At 42.4% G+C, this 18863-nt stretch overlaps 1 protein-coding gene across 2 annotated transcripts in view; it reads left to right on the top strand.

The window, feature by feature from the left end:
- Positions 1–18863, top strand: part of LOC137376043 (protein Jade-1-like) — a 148926-nt gene that overhangs the window by 80127 nt on the left and 49936 nt on the right. For both annotated transcript variants that reach the window (XM_068044023.1, XM_068044032.1), the window contains exons 5-6: positions 1056–1246; positions 11265–11476. In XM_068044023.1, coding sequence (XP_067900124.1) covers positions 1056–1246; positions 11265–11476 — 403 coding nt within the window. The remainder of the gene's footprint in view (positions 1–1055; positions 1247–11264; positions 11477–18863) is intronic.

Genomic DNA, 18863 nt, shown 5'->3' with positions numbered 1-18863 from the left:
ATCTGGATTTGTGGCTGGTTGTAAAGCCTGCAATATTTATTGCCAAGACAGATGCATAGATAATTGACATGAGCAACTGATGGCTAGAGGGGCTTGAAAGTTTTAGAAGCAACTTTTAATGGCAAGTTAGGTCTTACCTCTTTGCTGTTCCATCTTTGGTAAACAGACGCACAGAAGCAGTGGGCTCTAATGGTGCCATAAAAAAGGGCTATTTTTTTCCCCTTTGTATCTGATTTCACAGTACTCAAAGGAGAGCTAAATTTGTTTGATATTGCATCACTCAAAATGTGAACTTGAGCCTACACTGAATCATCTCCTATAGAATGGAAGATACTGACACAAAAAAAAATTACTCTATATTAAACCGTTTATCTGAAAAGAAAAAACAGGTGCTGTAAGTCTGGATTAAAAAGTAAATAATGTACAGCAGAACAGTTAGAATCTGAACTGCCTCTTGACCGTCCTCACGAAGGGTCCCAACTGAAACCTTTACCTTTTCTTCCCTTTCACCTGCTGACCACCTTCTGTGTATTGTTAGCATTTTCTGTTTTTAATTCAGTAATTTGCCTAGCTGCAATTTAGTGAGATTGGTGAAAATTGGCCAGCCTAAATCAAGCTTGTATCTTTTGTGCATTATTCTGTATTAAACTGCTGACTTTAAATTGTGCCTTACTTTGTTACATACAGTTAAAACAAACTACATGCATCTCCTGTCCTGTAGTTTGTAACTTGTTTGAAATAGAAAGCAGAACAGCAGGAACACTGATACGTTAGCCAGATTTTGGCCACCAGCTATTTTCTGCCTGATTTCCCAAAAGGCTGCCTAAAATTTCTAGAAAGCTAAATACTGCTGTGTATTACTGCACCACCAAAGTGCACTCTAAACTATTAAGGTGTTTAGAAATCAGTGAACAACATCTATTTAATTAATTGGTAACAGAATATCTTAAAAACATGAATATTCCAGTGCTTTTCTTAGGTGTTTTAATTTGCCGTGTGAAAGAGATGCCAATTATGATGTGCATAAATTGACATTTTTTTCTTTGTGTTTACAGAATTACTGATGAAAAGGATAAAGCTGTGATATTTGCCAGACCAAGAAAGTATATTCACTCCTCTGGTTCTGAACCACCAGAGCTTGGTTATGTGGACATCCGCACACTTGCTGAAAGTGTGTGTCGCTATGATCTGGATGATATGGATGTAGCGTGGCTAAACCTGCTGAATGAAGAATTCAAAGGAATGGGTATGTTTTTTTTTACCATACTGAATGTAAAAGTAGGTTGACACACTTTACACCAGATGTTAAGAACTTCTTTTACAGGAAACTTATCAACAAATGTATGAACTTGCGTGATTCACGGTGTGCTTCGTAGCCAGTGATCTACTTTTGAAATATACTTATTGTTGTAGGAAACATGGCAACAAGGCCCTCCAAACAGTGATGAGATAAATAACCAAATAATTTTGTTTTACCATTGTTGTTGGATAAATGTTGACTCCAGGAGAGTTCCCCTTCTCTTTTTTTTTTCGAATAATTGTGTTGGATATTTTACATCTGCGACTAATTCCCCAGTGAAATAATGAGTGAGTAACGTAGGTGGTGATGTGCTTCAGATGAGTCTTGTCTGTTCAGGCGGCTGTTAAGGATCCTGTGCCACTATTGCAAGAAGAACGTGGAGTTGTGGTGCTTTGATCAATATTCTGCTCGCTACCAATACCACAAGAAACAAATTGACTGCTTATTTGCTTCATATGTTCAATGATCAATGCTGCGCCATGTAGTAAAATGTGGAATCCATGATAATCGTTCTTAGGAAACGCAAAGATTATCCCATTTGTGCCATGTTAGAAACAGTTTTGTGGTGTAAATGTGTGTTTATTAGGAGCAAGACTGAAATTAGCTTCACTTAGGACTCATAGATTTTTTTTTTGGGCCTCCTTATCTCGAGAGACAATGGATACGCGCCTGGAGGTGGTCAGTGGTTTGTGAAGCAGCGCCTGGAGTGGCTATAAAGGCCAATTCTGGAGTGACAGGCTCTTCCACAGGTGCTGCAGAGAAATTTGTTTGTTGGGGCTGTTGCACAGTTGGCTCTCCCCTTGCGCCTCTGTCTTTTTTCCTGCCAACTACTAAGTCTCTTCGACTCGCCACAATTTAGCCCTGTCTTTATGGCTGCCCGCCAGCTCTGGCGAATGCTGGCAACTGACTCCCACGACTTGTGATCAATGTCACACGATTTCATGTCGCGTTTGCAGACGTCTTTATAACGGAGACATGGACGGCCGGTGGGTCTGATACCAGTGGCGAGCTCGCTGTACAATGTGTCTTTGGGGATCCTGCCATCTTCCATGCGGCTCACATGGCCAAGCCATCTCAAGCGCCGCTGACTCAGTAGTGTGTATAAGCTGGGGGTGTTGGCCGCTTCAAGGACTTCTGTGTTGGAGATATAGTCCTGCCACCTGATGCCAAGTATTCTCCGAAGGCAGCGAAGATGGAATGAATTGAGACGTCGCTCTTGGCTGGCATACGTTGTCCAGGCCTCGCTGCCGTAGAGCAAGGTACTGAGGACACAGGCCTGATACACTCGGACTTTTGTGTTCCGTGTCAGTGCGCCATTTTCCCACACTCTCTTGGCCAGTCTGGACATAGCAGTGGAAGCCTTACCCATGCGCTTGTTGATTTCTGCATCTAGAGACAGGTTACTGGTGATAGTTGAGCCTAGGTAGGTGAACTCTTGAACCACTTCCAGAGCGTGGTCGCCAATATTGATGGATGGAGCATTTCTGACATCCTGCCCCATGATGTTCGTTTTCTTGAGGCTGATGGTTAGGCCAAATTCATTGCAGGCAGACGCAAACCTGTCGATGAGACTCTGCAGGCATTCTTCAGTGTGAGATGTTAAAGCAGCATCGTCAGCAAAGAGGAGTTCTCTGATGAGGACTTTCCGTACTTTGGACTTCGCTCTTAGACGGGCAAGGTTGAACAACCTGCCCCCTGATCTTGTGTGGAGGAAAATTCCTTCTTCAGAGGATTTGAACGCATGTGAAAGCAGCAGGGAGAAGAAAATCCCAAAAAGTGTGGGTGCGAGAACACAGCCCTGTTTCACACCACTCAGGATAGGAAAGGGCTCTGATGAGGAGCCACCATGTTGAATTGTGCCTTTCATATTGTCATGGAATGAGGTGATGATACTTAGTAGCTTTGGTGGACATCCGATCTTTTCTAGTAGTCTGAAGAGACCACGTCTGCTGACGAGGTCAAAGGCTTTGGTGAGATCAATGAAAGCAATGTAGAGGGGCATCTGTTGTTCACGGCATTTCTCCTGTATCTGACGAAGGGAGAACAGCATGTCAATAGTCGATCTCTCTGCACGAAAGCCACACTGTGCCTCAGGGTAGACGCGCTCGGCCAGCTTCTGGAGCCTGTTCAGAGCGACTCGAGCAAAGACTTTCCCCACTATGCTGAGCAGGGAGATTCCACGGTAGTTGTTGCAGTCACCGCGGTCACCTTTGTTTTTATAGAGGGTGATGATGTTGGCATCGCGCATGTCCTGGGGTACTGCTCCCTCGTCCCAGCACAGGCATAGCAGTTCATGTAGTGCTGAGAGTATAGCAGGCTTGGCACTCTTGATTATTTCAGGGGTAATGCTGTCCTTCCCAGGGGCTTTTCCGCTGGCTAGGGAATCAATGGCATCACCAACTCGTTCTTTCACACTAAACCCTGTCACCAGGTTTCATGGAGGCACCCAAGATCACGTCGTTGGCACCAGCTAGACCTCATTGTCACAAGGCGAGCCGCCTTAAACAGTGTTCAAATCACACGCAGCTTCCACAGTGCGGACTGCGACACCGACCACTCCCTGGTGTGCAGCAAGGTTAGACTCAGACCAAAGAAGTTGCATCATTCCAAGCAGAAGGGCCACCCGCGCATCAACACGAGCAGAATTTCTCACCCACAGCTGTTACAAAAATTTCTAAATTCACTTGTAACAGCCCTTCAAAACACTCCCACAGGGGATGCTGAGACCAAGTGGGCCCACATCAGAGACGCCATCTATGAGTCAGCTTTGACCACCTACGGCAAAAGTGCGAAGAGAAATGCAGACTGGTTTCAATCTCATAATGAAGAGCTGGAACCTGTCATAGCCGCTAAGCGCATTGCACTTTTGAACTACAAGAAAGCCCCCAGCGATTTAACATCCGCAGCACTTAAAGCAGCCAGAAGTACTGCACAAAGAACAGCTAGGCGTTGCGCAAACGACTACTGGCAACACCTATGCAGTCATATTCAGCTGGCCTCAGACACCGGAAACATCAGAGGAATGTATGATGGCATGAAGAGAGCTCTTGGGCCAACCATCAAGAAGATCACCCCCCTCAAATCTAAATCGGGGGACATAATCACTGACCAACGCAAACAGATGGACCGCTGGGTTGAGCACTACCTAGAACTGTACTCCAGGGAGAATGCTGTCACTGAGACTGCCCTCAATGCAGCCCAGCCTCTACCAGTCATGGATGAGCTGGACATACAGCCAACCAAATCGGAACTCATAGATTAGACTGTTCTATATAGCTATCTAGCCATGCTATCTGGAACAGCATAGCCATACTGCACATTGTGGAATGGGAGAATGTGGGTTTGGGTCCCAGAATTCTTCCAAAAATGCAGGACAGGAGAGGCACACTGGATTAGAACATCAACTTTTGTCATTGTTTCTTTCTCTCAAAAATACCTCCTCTTAGCTTATTTCCCCCTCTTGCCCACTTGATGTTTTCAAACATCAAGCAGGGAAGAGGGGGACCTAAGCTAAGAGGAGGTATTTTTAAGAGAAAGAAACACTGACAAAAGTTGATGTTCTAATCCAGTGTGCCTCTCCTGTATTTTTTCATGTTAAAGTCTCCTCAGTATATGATGAGCACTGTAGTGATGTTGAATTGATGGGGTGTAGAATGGGATAAATTACATCTGATAGTGATATTTAACCTGGAGTGGTGTGACATATCATGAGACACTGTGATGTTAACAGGCTATTTATACAGCAGATCACAGAATAAATTCACTGTGTGTAATAGGGATTTATTTTCGAACTTTGAATTCCAGCAGGTAGCTTTGCCCACCAGGAGCACATAGTGGAAATTTGAGCACAAAAGGATTGTCTGACCTTCAGTTGTGTGGTTAGAAAATCACTCTCAGCAGTTCCCTGAGTTTTTGTAGTACACTCCCAGCAGGTGAGACTCTTTGCTGGGAGTGGAAAGTCAGAAAATTATCCCTACAGTGTAATCGGTAACGTGGAGAATTCAGAACTGCTTTTCTATATTTATAACTGGTTAATTGAGAGTAAATTACGGCTCTGTATATAATACATTTTCCACAAACTGGACTGGTTAAAATGCAAGAAGCTTTGTTCCCGACTGGCATGATGGATATTTCCTGAATAAGAGTGGGATTTTCTCAGTTGTTTGGGCTCGCACAGTTTAAACTTGGCAGAAATGTGACGTTGTGCAGTAAGTTGTGCTGTACAGTAGTAAAGCTAACTGTGTGACATATGTGAGCTTGTTACTTTTATTTTTAAAAAATGTAATTGCTTGAAGCTATGCTGCTCACCAGTATTTAGAGAATAAATACTTTTGCCCGTTTACCATTCCTCCAGTGTTGATGATCACTCACACTTCTGCATGCTTGTAGCTTGTCTTCCAGATGCACTGACTGATTGAGGGTGAAGGCTTGCACCTTTCTTTGCCTCTCTCTTCACTTCCTCTACCCCCCCCTCCAGTGAAATCATTTCCTAAGGAACAGCAACAGTAGTAGAAACATAAATGTAAATCTCACTTGAGATTAAGCGGTAAACTCTGGCCTGCTGGTTGAGAGTTGGAACAAACCAGCACTGTTCTCATCTGAGCTAATCCAGTGCACCATTGATGGAGTGCTGACCTGTTGGAGGTGCTGATGAGAGGTTTAATTGAGGTCTTGTCTGCTCTGTCAATTGGAAGTAAAAGACCCCATGGCAGTATTTGAAGCAAGGGATTTCATCCAGTGTCGGCCAACATTTATCTCTCAACCAACACCACCAGAAACAGATTATCTGCTTATTTATTTATATTCCTGGTTGCTGCACTTACCTAATAGGAATTAAAGAATCACAGAACAGAGACTTGTTCCACATTATAACATGGGATTAATGTAGGATTAGTACAAATAGGTGGTTGATGGTCGGCGCGGACTCAGTGGGCAGAAGGGCCTCTTTCGGTGCTGTATCTCTCTATTACTCTATTGACTGCACTTCCAAAGTACTTCATTGGCTGTGAGGTGCTTTGGGACACGCAAAGGGTTCATGAAAAGCACTATATAAATGCAATTTCTTTCTTTCTAGTTTCTGGGTGATCATCTTTACATTGATCTGTTAGTCCCTGCTCAGGAGATGCCAGTGGATATCAGATGCCCTTGCAAGAATGGAAATTTGGGAGGAAGTCGGAGAAGCATCCCATGTTGTCTCCCTTAGTATGGGATTTAAGACTGTTTGAGGGGACTCGGGAAGAGGGAAAAGGAAATTTTTTTTCAAACTACAGGCCGTTGCAAGCATCTTAACACTTGTCATGGAAACGCAGTCCAATCCCATGCAGTTAGCACTTCATGGGAGGTTTTTCCCCTTTACTATTGCAACTTCCACACTATCCTGTAGAGTTGATGACCAGTTGTTTTATGTGTTTGAATTGTTTAATGTTTTATGTGTGTACCAGGGTTGTTACAGATCTGTGACAGCACTATCTGCTACTTTAATGTATTACTGTTACAGTGGTGACAGTTCTGGTTTTGAACAACTATCGTGTAGATCAGTGCAGCAACACGATGTAGCAGACTGGATTGTTTTTGAGATTATATACCCTCTGGGCAATATGTCTATTGGTGGTTTATTGGTGAGGCTCTTTATAGGCATTTGTGAAGAATGGTTGCTTAGTGGAAGAGCAAGTTAAGATATTCATTCCAGTGCAAATTGAGGATCTGTTACTGAAATATGAACTTAGTGTTGTACTGTGTGCAGCTGTTGGTAAACCATGCTTTAAGACATTAAACCTTGAAACTACATAGTCCTAAAGTGTTTTCTGAATTGTGGTAAATTATAAGATTTCCTAAAATGTACTTTCAAATGCTGTAAAGATTGTCATTTTTCCTAATTATTTGTCCATTGGTGTCTACAGACACCTCAGCAGGACAGAAATGTTCTAAATGTGCTTCACGTTACTAATGAGTTACTTCAAAGTGCAGTCGGTGTTGTTTTGTGGATAAATGTTGCCTGCTTTTTGCATACAGCAGTAGTAAGATGAATGACCAGTTGATCTGTGTATGTTGGTGTTAGTTGAGGGAGGACTGTTGGCCAGGACTTTGGGAGAATTCCTTACCACTCAATGCCATCGGACATTTTAGTACTTGAACCACTGGGACAGCCTGATAGGGCCTTGGTGTACTGTCTTAACTGAATTTGGAAAAATATTTCCATTAAATTTTAGGGAGTCTGGAAGCTGGCCAGAGTTAACGTCCAAAGATATGTTTTGAGGTTTAAAGTTTGCACCTTGTAAGTGTCTTTTCCGTTCAGATGTCTTTTTGTTCAGGGCCCCCTTTTGATTATTTCTACACATGGAACAGATTTGTAATGACATAATATTATTTCTAAGACAGATTTAATTGGGTATAAATTTCAGAATTGTTTAGCACCAGGTCTGCAAGACCTGATGGGTGAAACATTAGGCTCCCTAGTAGTATCTGGTAAGTTGACAGTTCACAACCCAATCTGAATTCTGGAATTGGTCACTGATCTTACGAACTGTAGTTTTTTTCCCCAAATTTTCAGTTTTTAACTGCTTCAAGGAACAATATTTTAGTTCAATAACGAAGTTTTTTCCGTTTTAAAAAAAATTACAGATTCAGTGAATTTTTGTACTCAGTATGATGATTGATAGTGCTGGGGCATGAAACAATCTCAATTCTAACACCGGGTAAACATTACGCTATAGCAGAGAACAAATACTGAATACAGCTCCCATTACTCTTCAGCAGTGGGTATATATTTCTTTTCTCTTGTAACAAAAAGGTCATTGCCTGCTTTATACTCAAGCTGACTTTTCCCTGGGGTTAGTGAACAGAGCAAAAATGTTAACTTCCTAAAAAGACCCACTGCACCAGTGTGAATTGCGCACCAGCAATTGTTAACATCAGTTTAATGTTGATCAGTGTGTATTATTTTGTGCTGTTGACTAACACGCAGTAACAAGTAGGTTAAACTTCTAGAGTCATTTGTTGTAGGACGTTTACTAGCAGCATTAGAGAGTGAGGAGAGTTGATCAGTCTGATTTATGGACAGCGTGCTAATACACTGTGCTGGATATATCCCCGGCTGAGTGCCTGCACTATCTCAGAAGTTGAGACATAAGACCGTTGACATCCTTAACACACACCTTGCCTCCCTGGCCCGCCTCCACCCCCCAAGAATTATCTGGGAAATATCGAATGTGTTTTCTTATTTCATCTTACTTAACTGACCTAATTGAATACTTTGAGGAGGTAACAGAGAGAGTAGACCAGAGTAATGCAAGAGATGTAATATATTTAGATTTTCAAAAGACCTTCGATAAGGTGCCACACCATAGACTAATAAATAAGGTCAGAGTATGTGGAGTCAAGGGACAAGTAGCAGAATGGCTTGCAAGCTGGCTGCAAGGCAGGAAGCAGAGAGTAGGGATAAGGGGTAGCTGTTCAGAATGGCAGAAGGTAGAAAGTGGGTCCCACCAGGATCAGTGCTGGGACCACAGTTGTTCACAATTTATGTTAACAATTTTGTCTTTGGAATCAAAAAGACAATTTCAGAATTTGTGGACAACACCAAATTAGAAGGGATAGTCAACACTGAGGAGGACTGCAACAAATTACAAGATATTAATAAACTTGCTGAATGGACATGTAATTGCAAATAAAGTTCAATACAAGTGTGATATATTTTGATTAGAAAAATAAGGTCACATATCACTTGGAAAATAAGAATCTAAATGGAGTAGAAGAGCAAAAAGCATCAGGGCGTACAAATATACAAATCAGTACAAATTACAAGGCAGATCAGTAAGGCCATAACAAAAGCAAACCAAGCCCGAGGGTTTATTTCTACTGGGATAGAATTAAAAAGTAGACAAGTTATGCTAAACTAGGATTAAACCTTGGTTAGAGCGCACTTGGAGTACTGTGTACAGTTTTGGTTGTCATATTATAAAAAGGATATAGAGGCACTAGAGAGGGTTCAAAAAAGATTTTCAACCATGATACCAGAACTGACAGGTTGTGCTTATCAGGAAAGGATGAACAGCCTGGATGCCTTTTCTCTTAAAGACAAGGCTGAGGGGTGGCTTAATAGAGGTCTTAAAAATTATGAAAGCTTTCGATAGGGCGGACACAGAGATTGTTTCCACTTGGGGGAAGAGTAAAACTCGAGACCATCAATATAGAATAGTCACCAAGAAATCAAATAGGGAATTCAGAAGAAATCTCTTTATCCAGCGAGTGGTGAGAATATGGAGTTTGCCAGCACGCAGAGCACCTGAGGTGATTATTATAGATGCATTTAAGGGGAAACTAGATAAACATTTGAGTGTGAAGGGAATAGAAGGAAATGGTGATCGAGTTAGATGAGGAAGGATGGGAAGAGGCTTGAGTATAAATGCCAGCATGGACTGGTTGGGCTGAATGTCCTGTTTCTGTGCTGTATATTCTGTTATTCTGTGTAATGGTCCTTAAAGTCTAGTGGGCAGGAAGAGGAGGCAGCAGCGTCACAACTTATGTTGCCACTTTCACAACGTTTTCTGTACCAGTGCACGAGCCAACAGGATCCACATAATGCAGTGCAGAGTTAGAGCTTTTCCACAGTGTACAGTCACCCATAAATGGCAGCGGCGGTGGGGTTTACTGGTCTGTGGAGAATGGACCAGAGGTGGAAATGCACAGATTTATGATTTTGGGTGGGACTTGAAGCTGCTGGTAAAACTACAATTCTGTACAAGCTAAAGCTGGGTGAAATTGTTACCACCATTCCAACAGTTGGTTTCAATGTGGAGACGGTAGAGTACAGGAATACCTGCATCACCGTGTGGGATGTTGGGGGTCAGGATAAAATCTGTCTTTTGTGGAGGCACTTCTTCCAAAACACACAGGGATTGATCTTTGTTGTGGACAACAATGACCGAGAGAGAGTGCAGGAATCGGCAAATGCCAGAGAAGTTACATACCTTTGTACAACAACACTCAATAGATTCAAAGGTGAGTGAGGATGACACTGCGTCTGAGTAGTGAGCTATGAAGAAAGGCTCATAGTCCTTTTATGCTAAGGATTGGTTGCAATGATAACTCTTCAGCAAATGATGATGCCCTTGCCCTGGGAGGCAGAAAAACCCTTGGAATGGTGTTTTCACTCACTGCATTCATGACTTTGAAAACCACATGCTTTCTGAATTCACCCCACAGTATTAACAAGTGCGGTGCATCAAAAAGCCACAAGTACTGAAAATACTGGAATATAAAAGACATGTTGGAGGGTTAAATCAGTCTTCATTAGAAGAGAATGAAATGGGAGAAGATGAAGTTACTGTGTCTGTGTGTAATCATGGATGATTGTAGAGAGATAATTTGATTGAAATTGAGAACAGGTTAGGAGTCATACTTGTGAGCGAAGGAAACCAGAAGCACCTGTAACTTGTGACATAACCTCTTCAGAGTTGTTAACATTATGGAATAGTTTATAGCTTAGTACACTGACTGGAATTGTCTTGAATTTTTGCAAACACTTCAAATCAGCTGAAGTGGCAGATGGGGTAAGACTGGACCTTTGTATAAAGTTGTCCTCCCAACACATTTCACCGAGAGCTCAGACTTTTGCTTTAACATGTTTTTGAGATGCATTTAGAAGGTCGATGATCTTCTGACCATTATGATTCATGTAAGATGTACTAAACATTGTATTATTCTCTCATGGGTATGAGTAACTTTGTACACAAAAATACATCACCTGTCTGCTAACCCAGTTGAAATGAGCTTGATGCAGTGCCAGAGAAAGATTTGATGTCCAATGTGAAGCAGTTCGTAGCTGCCTCATGGTCAGCGGTTTTGGAACATGAGATCTGGCCTCTGTTGAGCTGCAAGTAGTTAGAAAATATCAAATTATTAACCGATGTAAACTGCAGACTAGCACAATATTAATGCTGAATGTTTTGGCTAAACTTGTCAGGGATGACTGAATTAGATGAGTTCACCGTGGAGAGGGTCATGGAAGAACTGGAACGTAGATGTTATGATAACATGAACCATGCCATTGAGACAGAAGAAGGTCTAGGAATTGAATATGATGAAGATGTGGTGTGTGACGTGTGTCAATCTCCAGATGGTGAGGATGACAACGAAATGGTTTTCTGTGACAAATGCAACATATGCGTTCATCAGGTAAGATTGTTTGCTTTCTCATATGTATCATCTGTTTTACTGAATGAGTCTGTACATTCAATTAGAAGATGAAGCTGTGACAAATAACTTGAGCATAATGCTATATTTTATCAAGCCAAGCATGAAAGGTATTCCTCTGTGTAAAAAGCTATTGTCTTGTTATCTACAGTCTTGTGTTAAAATAATAACAGCAACGTGCATTTGTAGTGTCTTTAAGATAAGAAAATGTCCTAAAGAGCTTTACAATTGGATACATGGAAAGCTGATACTAAGACAGAAGATTGAACTAGAGGAGGGAAAAAAGCCTGAGTTTTTAAAGGCATAGGGGTTTATATAGTTCCAAAGAATAGAACCGATAGTGGTTGATTCTGTGGTGGGGCTTTCTGCAGTTGCCTGAACTCAGAAGAATGGAGCCTTTTGAAGGAGATATCGGGCTGAAGCAAATAGCATGATATGATGTGGCGAGGGCACAGAGCGATTTATAGATGAAGTCAAGAATTTTAAATGTGATATATGAGCGGATGGTCAGCCAAAGTAGCTCAGTGAGGAGATGGATAAGGGGCAGTGCAGAACAGGTAACATGCAACAGAGATTTGGGCTAGTTTGAGTTTATTGAGGGTAGATAATGGAAGGCAACCCAGGAGAATATTGGAGTATTCGAATCCAGAGGCTATAAAAAGGTTATTACGCAACATAGGAGCTCATGGTGTATGGGGTAACATATCAGCATGGACAGAAGATTGGCTGGCTAGCAGAAAACAGAGAGTATGCATAAATGGGTCCTTTTCTGATTGGCAGGATATGACGAGTGGAGTTCCGCAGGGGTCTGTGCTGGGGCCTCAACTTTTTACAATTTGTATCAATGACTTAGATGAGGGGAACGATGGCATAGTAGCTAAATTTGCAGATAACGCAAAGACAGGTAGGAAAGTATGTTGTGAAGAGGACATGAGGAGATTGCAGACCGATATAGATAGGTTGAGTAAGTGGGCAAAAATCTGGCAGATGGAGTATAATGTGGGAAGATGCGAAGTTGTTCACTTTGGTAGAAAGAATAAAAAAGCAGAGTATTACTTAAACAGAGAACGACTGCAGAACTCCGAGGTGCAGAGGGATCTAGATGTTTTAGTGCGTGAGTCACAAAAAGTTAGTATACAGGTACAGCAAGTAATAAAGCAGTTGGAATGCTCTCCTTTATTACAAAAGTAAGGATGTTATGTTTCAGTTATACAGGGCATTGGTCAGACCACATCTCGAATACTGTGCAGTTTTGGTCTCCTTATTTAAGGAAGAATGTAAATGCATTGGAGGCAGTTCAGAGGAGGTTTACTAGATTGATATCTGGAATGAGCGGGTTGTCTAATGAGGAAAGGTTGGACAGACTGGGCTTGTTTTCACTGGAGTTTAGAAGAGTGAGGGGAGACTTGTTTGAAGTATATAAGATCCTGAATGGTCTTGACAAGGTGGATGTGGATGTGGGTGAGTCCAGAACTAGGGGACACTGTTTTAAAATTAGGGGTCGCCGTTTTAGGAAAGAGATGAGGAGAAATTTTTTCTCTGAGGGTTGTACGACTTTGGAACTCTCTGCCTTAGAAGGTGGTGGAGTTAGGGTCATTGAATATTTTTAAGGTGGAGATAGATAGATTCTTATTAGTCTAGGGAATCAAAGATTATTGGGGGGTAGATGGGAGTGTGGAATTCGAGACACAGACAGATCAGCCATGATCTTATTGAATGGCGGAGCAGGCTAGAGGGGCCGAATGGCCTACTTCTGCTAATTCGTATGTTTGTATGTAAAGCATGGCATGAGTGGGCAAATACATGACAGATGCAGTATAATGTGGATAAATGTGAGGTTATCTACTTTGGTGGCAAAAATATAAAGGCAAAGTATTATCTGAACAGCAATAGATTGGGAAAGGGGGAGGTGCAGCAAGACCTGGGTGTCCTTATGCACCAGTTGCTGAAAGTAAGCATGCAGGCACAGCAGGCAGTTAAGAAGGCAAATGGTGTGTTGGCCTTCATAGCGAGAGGATTCGAGTACAGGAAATCAGGATATCTTGCTGCAATTATGCAAAGCCTTGGTGAGACCACATCTGGAGTATTGTGAGCAGTTTTGGTCCCCTTACCTGAGGAAGGATGTTCTTGCTATAGAGGGAGTGCAGTGAAGGTCACCAGACTGATTCCTGTGATGGCAGGACTGACTTATGAAGAGAAATTGGGTCGATTAGGCTTGTATTCGCTAAAGTTTGGAAGAATGAGAGGGGATCTCATAGAAATGTACAAAATTCTAACAGGACTGGACAGACTAGATGCAGGAAGGATACGGGGGAGTCCAGGACCAGGGGTCACAGTCTAATGATAAGGGGTAAGCCATTTAGGACTGAGATGAGGAGGGATTTTTTATCCCAGAGAGTGGTAAACCTGTGGATTCTCTACCATGGAAAGCAGTTGAGGCCATATCATTAAATATATTCAAGAAAGAGTTAGATATAGTTCTTGGGGCTATAGGGCTCAAGGGATACAGGGAGAAAGTGGGAACAGGGTACTGAGTTTGGATGATCAGCCATGATCGTATTGAATGGCGAACTAGGCTCGAAGGGCCAAATGGCCTATTCCTGCTCCTATTTTTCTATGGCTAAGGTATGGTGATGGCGGGTAGTATTGCGGAGGTGGAAGAAAGCGATCTTGTTGATGGATAATATTTGGATTTATTTGAACAGGGTGCTAGGATTATGAACGGTCTAGTTCAATCTAGGGGAGTGGTTAGGGAAGGGGTTGGAGTCAGTAACAAAGGAGCAAAGTTTGTTGTCAACGGCCAAAATCAATGACGTGGGTATTTCCTGATACTGAACTGGGGGGAGTAAAAGCTCATCTAAGACTTGATGTTGAGCAGTCTCAGAGCACAGAGGCAGTTGAGAGGTGGTGAGTGGTAAAGGTGGGTATCAGTAGTGTACATGTGAAAGGTGATGTGTTTGCAGATCGAGTCACTGAGGAATAACATCTATTACAAAGCATTGCACAATAATTACAGCACAGAAACAGGCCATTCAGCCCAACAGGTCCATGCCAATGTTTATGACACGAGCCTTCTCCCAGTCCTTTCATCTAACTCCATCAGTTAGCTAAAGAAGAGGAGAGAGCCAACAAATACATTCTTAGGAACCCTAGGGGATGTAATGCTACAGGGGATGGAAGTGATTCCAATGCTGGACATGCTCTGTGTTCGGATGGGTTGGAATGCGACCATGCAAGGACAATCAGTAGAGCTGGGTGACAGAGAGGAGCTGTTAGATTAGATTAGATTAGAGATACAGCACTGAAACAGGCCCTTCGGCCCACCGAGTCTGTGCCGACCATCAACCCCCCATTTATACTAATCCTACACTAATCCCATATTCCTACCAAACATCCCCACCTGTCCCTATACTTCCCTACCACCTACCTATACTAGTGACAATTTATAATGGTCAATTTACCTACCAACCTGCAAGTCTTTTGGCTTGTGGGAGGAAACCGGAGCACCCGGAGAAAACCCACGCAGACACAGGGAGAACTTGCAAACTCCACACAGGCAGTACCCAGAATCGAACCCGGGTCCCTGGAGCTGTGAGGCTGCAGTGCTAACCACTGTGCCGCCCTAATGTGCCATCTGTTGGAGTTGGATACCCTGGTCAACTATATTGAATGCTATGGAGCGATTGAATAGGATGAGAAGGAACAAAGCACCATGCCATCTGTCTCAGAGAATGTCATTTGTGACTCTGAAAGCTGTGATGAAGGTGGAAATCTGTCTTGGAGGGATTTGAATGGAATTTTGGGAGAGATGGGCATGGAGGTGGGTGACAGTGATATGTTCCAGCATGACAGTGAGGAAAGGGCCACTGGGATGGGATGATAGGTGGAGAAGATGGATAGGTTGAGTGAAATTTTTTGTGGACAGGTGATTTTGAACTTTTGAAGGGCAAATCTGTTTAAAATTTGCTTCATCCATCAGTCTAATTGTATCGACAGCATGAGAGGTGCAGACCATTTGTTTGGCCTGACGCCACAACAGTCTTTAAAATCAAGCCAATCAATTTATTGCTCCTTTGAAGGACAATGGATATTTTATTGATTCCTTTCAAAATGATCAGCATTGCATTACAAATCTTTGCCATTCAAAGAAATTTGGGATGTAATTCATAAATTCCTAGTGATTTATTAGTTTGCAGTCTCTTCAGCCTAGCTGGAGCCTCCACCTTATCAACAGTCCAAATAGAACCTCTACTTCGTTAACATCACTGTCCTGGAGCATACACAGTATGGGGGTTAAATTAAGCTGCATAGTGCGTGGTTTTCAGGTGCTTTGCAGCCTTCTAAAACCTCAAAATGGTGGGCAGGAAGCATGTATATTCTTTCAATGGGAAGTGCACCGTCAACCATATTGGATAAGGACAATCTCGAGAAAGCCAACCCTAAATATTTGCATTTGCACTTGTGCATAATCACCATCCTGAATGCTGCTGCTCCCGGTCCCAAAATCCTGACCTTCAGGCCTGGCCCTAATCTCAGATGTATCTCTCATGATTCTGGAAGGGAGATGAAGGCGTGAGAACAATATCTGAGGCTCTCCAGATCTCACCATTTGTGGTAATAAATCTTTGCTTGGAATTTTACCACCCATTTGGATCTCATATGTTGGAGGAATGGTTTGCTGTTTGAGGGGTAATTCCATGATCCCAGCAAGGCTTGTATTCATTTGAATATATGAGGTGTTTATGGCGATTAGAGGACTTGATAGAGTAGATAGAAGCTATTTGCTCTGGTGGGAGAGACCAGGTCAAGGGGGTAGAACCTTAAAATTAGAGCTATGCTGTTCAGTGATGATGTTAGTAACGGAGGAATGGAATGAGAGGTTTTGGGTACCGTCGAGGTACATTCCCACAAGGTAGGGCAGCCTTGCCAGAGCTCCTTGGATGACAAAAGAGATAGAGAGTAAAATGAAGCAGAAAAAGGTGTATGTCAGATGTCAGGTGGACAATACAAGTGAAAATCAGGCTGACTATAGAAAGTTTAGAGGGGAACTGAAAAAGGAAATGAGAGGCAAACAGAGAGTATGAAGAGACTACAGCTAATGTAAAGGGGAATCCAAAAGTCTTGTATAGTCATATAAATAGTAAAAGAGTAGTTGAGGGGGGGGGGGGTGCGATTAGGAACCAAAAAACAGACCTAAGCATGGAGACAGAGAACATGGCTGAGGTACGAACTGAGTTCTTTACATCTGTCTTTACCAAGGAAGAAGATGCTGCCAAAGTCTTAGTGAAAGAGGAAGTAATTGAGATACTAAATGGGCTAAACGTTGATAAAGAGAAGGTATGAGAAAGCTGGCTGTACTTAAAGTTGATAAGTCAGCAGGACCGGATGGGATACACTTGAGAATGTTGAAGGATATAAGAGCAGAAATCGCGAGATACTGGCTGTAATTTTCCAATCCTCCTTAGATACAGGGGTGGAGGTGGGGTGGCTGGAGAATTGCAAATGTTACACCCTTGTTCAAAAGAGGGTGTAAGGATAAACTCAGCAACTACACGCTAGTCAGTTTAACTTCGGTGATCGGAAAGCTTTTAGAAAAGATAATGCGGGACAAAATTAAAAGGTCACTTGAACAAGGGTGGATTATTTAGGGAATGCCAGTACAGACTTGTTCAAGGTAAATTGTGTCTAACGAACTTGGTTGAGTTTTTCGATGTGGTAACAGAGAGGATTGATGAGGGTAATACAGTTGTTGTGGTGTATATGGACTTCCAAAAGCTGTTTGATAAAGTGACATATAATAGAATTGTCTGCACAGTTGAGGCCCATAGAATAAAAGGGACAGTGACAGCATGAATACGAAACTGACTGAGTGACAGGAGACACAGAGTAGTGGTAAACGGTTGCTTTTCGGACTGGAGGAAGGTATGTAGTGGTGTTCCCCAGGAGTCAGTACTAGGATCACTAATTTTCTTGATATCTAATAATGACTGAGACTTGGGTGTTCAGGGCAGACTTTTAAAATTTGCAGATGACCCAAAACTTCAAAGTTTTGTGTACTGTGAGGAGGGTAGTGATGGACTTCAAGTGGACATAGGCTGGTAGAATGGGCTGATATGTGGCAGATGAAATTTAATGCTGAGAAATGTGAAACGATACAATTTGGTAGGAAGAACAGGTAAAATAAAGGGTACAATTCTAAAGGTGGGGTGGGGTGCAGGAACAGAGAGACCTGGGAGTTTATGTGTACAAATTGTTGAAGAGAGGGCGGGTTGAGGAAGTGGTTAAAAAGGCGTACAGGATCCTGGGCTTTATAAATTGAGGCAGAGATTACAAAAGCAACAAGTTATAATGAACTTCTATAAAACACTGGTTCGACCTCAACTGGGGTATGGTGTCCAATTCTGGACACCACGCTTTTAGGAAAGATGTGAAGGCATTCGAGAGGGTGTAGAAAAGGCTCACAAGAATGGTCCCAAGGATGATGGACTTCAGTTACATGGATTGATTGGAGAAGCTGGAGTTGTTCTCCCGAGAGAAGGTTCAGAGAAGATTTGATCGAGGTGTTCAAAATGATGAGGGGTCTAAACAGGGTAGATAGAGAAAAACTGTTCCCTTTGATGGAGATTGAGAACCAGATTTAACGTGATTGGCAAAAGAATCAAAGGTGACATGTTGCGTAAACAGATGTTTTCTCGAGTGGGTAGGATCTGGAATGCACTGACTGAGAGGGTGATGGTGGCAAATTCAAAAGGGAACTGGATAACTGGAAATTAAAAATGTGGAGGGATACAGCAAAAGGGCAGAGGAGTGGACTAGCTGAATTGTTCTTGCAGAGAGCCAGCATGGACTCCACAAGCTGAAAGGCCTCCTGTGCTGTAACCATTCTATGATTCTGTGATTCTGAAATTCACACAAGGGATAGTGGAAATCTGAAAATTGCTCCCCAAACAAGCTATAGAGACTAGGTCAACTGAAATTTACAAAACTGAGACTGATGGATTTTTGTTAGGCAAGGGTATTGAGGGTTACAGAACCAAAGTGGATGAATGGAGTTAAGATACAATCTAATTGAGTGGTAAAACAGGCTAGAGGGTCTGATGGACTACTGCTGATCCTATATTCCCAAGGAGAGTGAGTCAGAGAATAAAGGGTACACCATTGGAACCTATCTGCAACCTGCAGTCCCTATGACTATAGTGCCCTGCTGGGTCCATAGGATTCTAGAATTAACCAGTATTTTTTGCATCTGTTGTATCTCTTTCCATTTTCCTCTTGCTGACCCCAATCCCCTTTTTGCGCTCCTTCTCCATAATGTTGCTATTGAAATAATGGTTAGCCTGTCCCTTTTCCCATAAGCTTTGTAATTTTT

The sequence above is a fragment of the Heterodontus francisci genome, chromosome 1, assembly GCF_036365525.1.
Source record: "Heterodontus francisci isolate sHetFra1 chromosome 1, sHetFra1.hap1, whole genome shotgun sequence".
Classification (NCBI taxonomy): domain Eukaryota; kingdom Metazoa; phylum Chordata; class Chondrichthyes; order Heterodontiformes; family Heterodontidae; genus Heterodontus; species Heterodontus francisci.
This window is presented reverse-complemented; position numbering and strand designations above follow the sequence as displayed.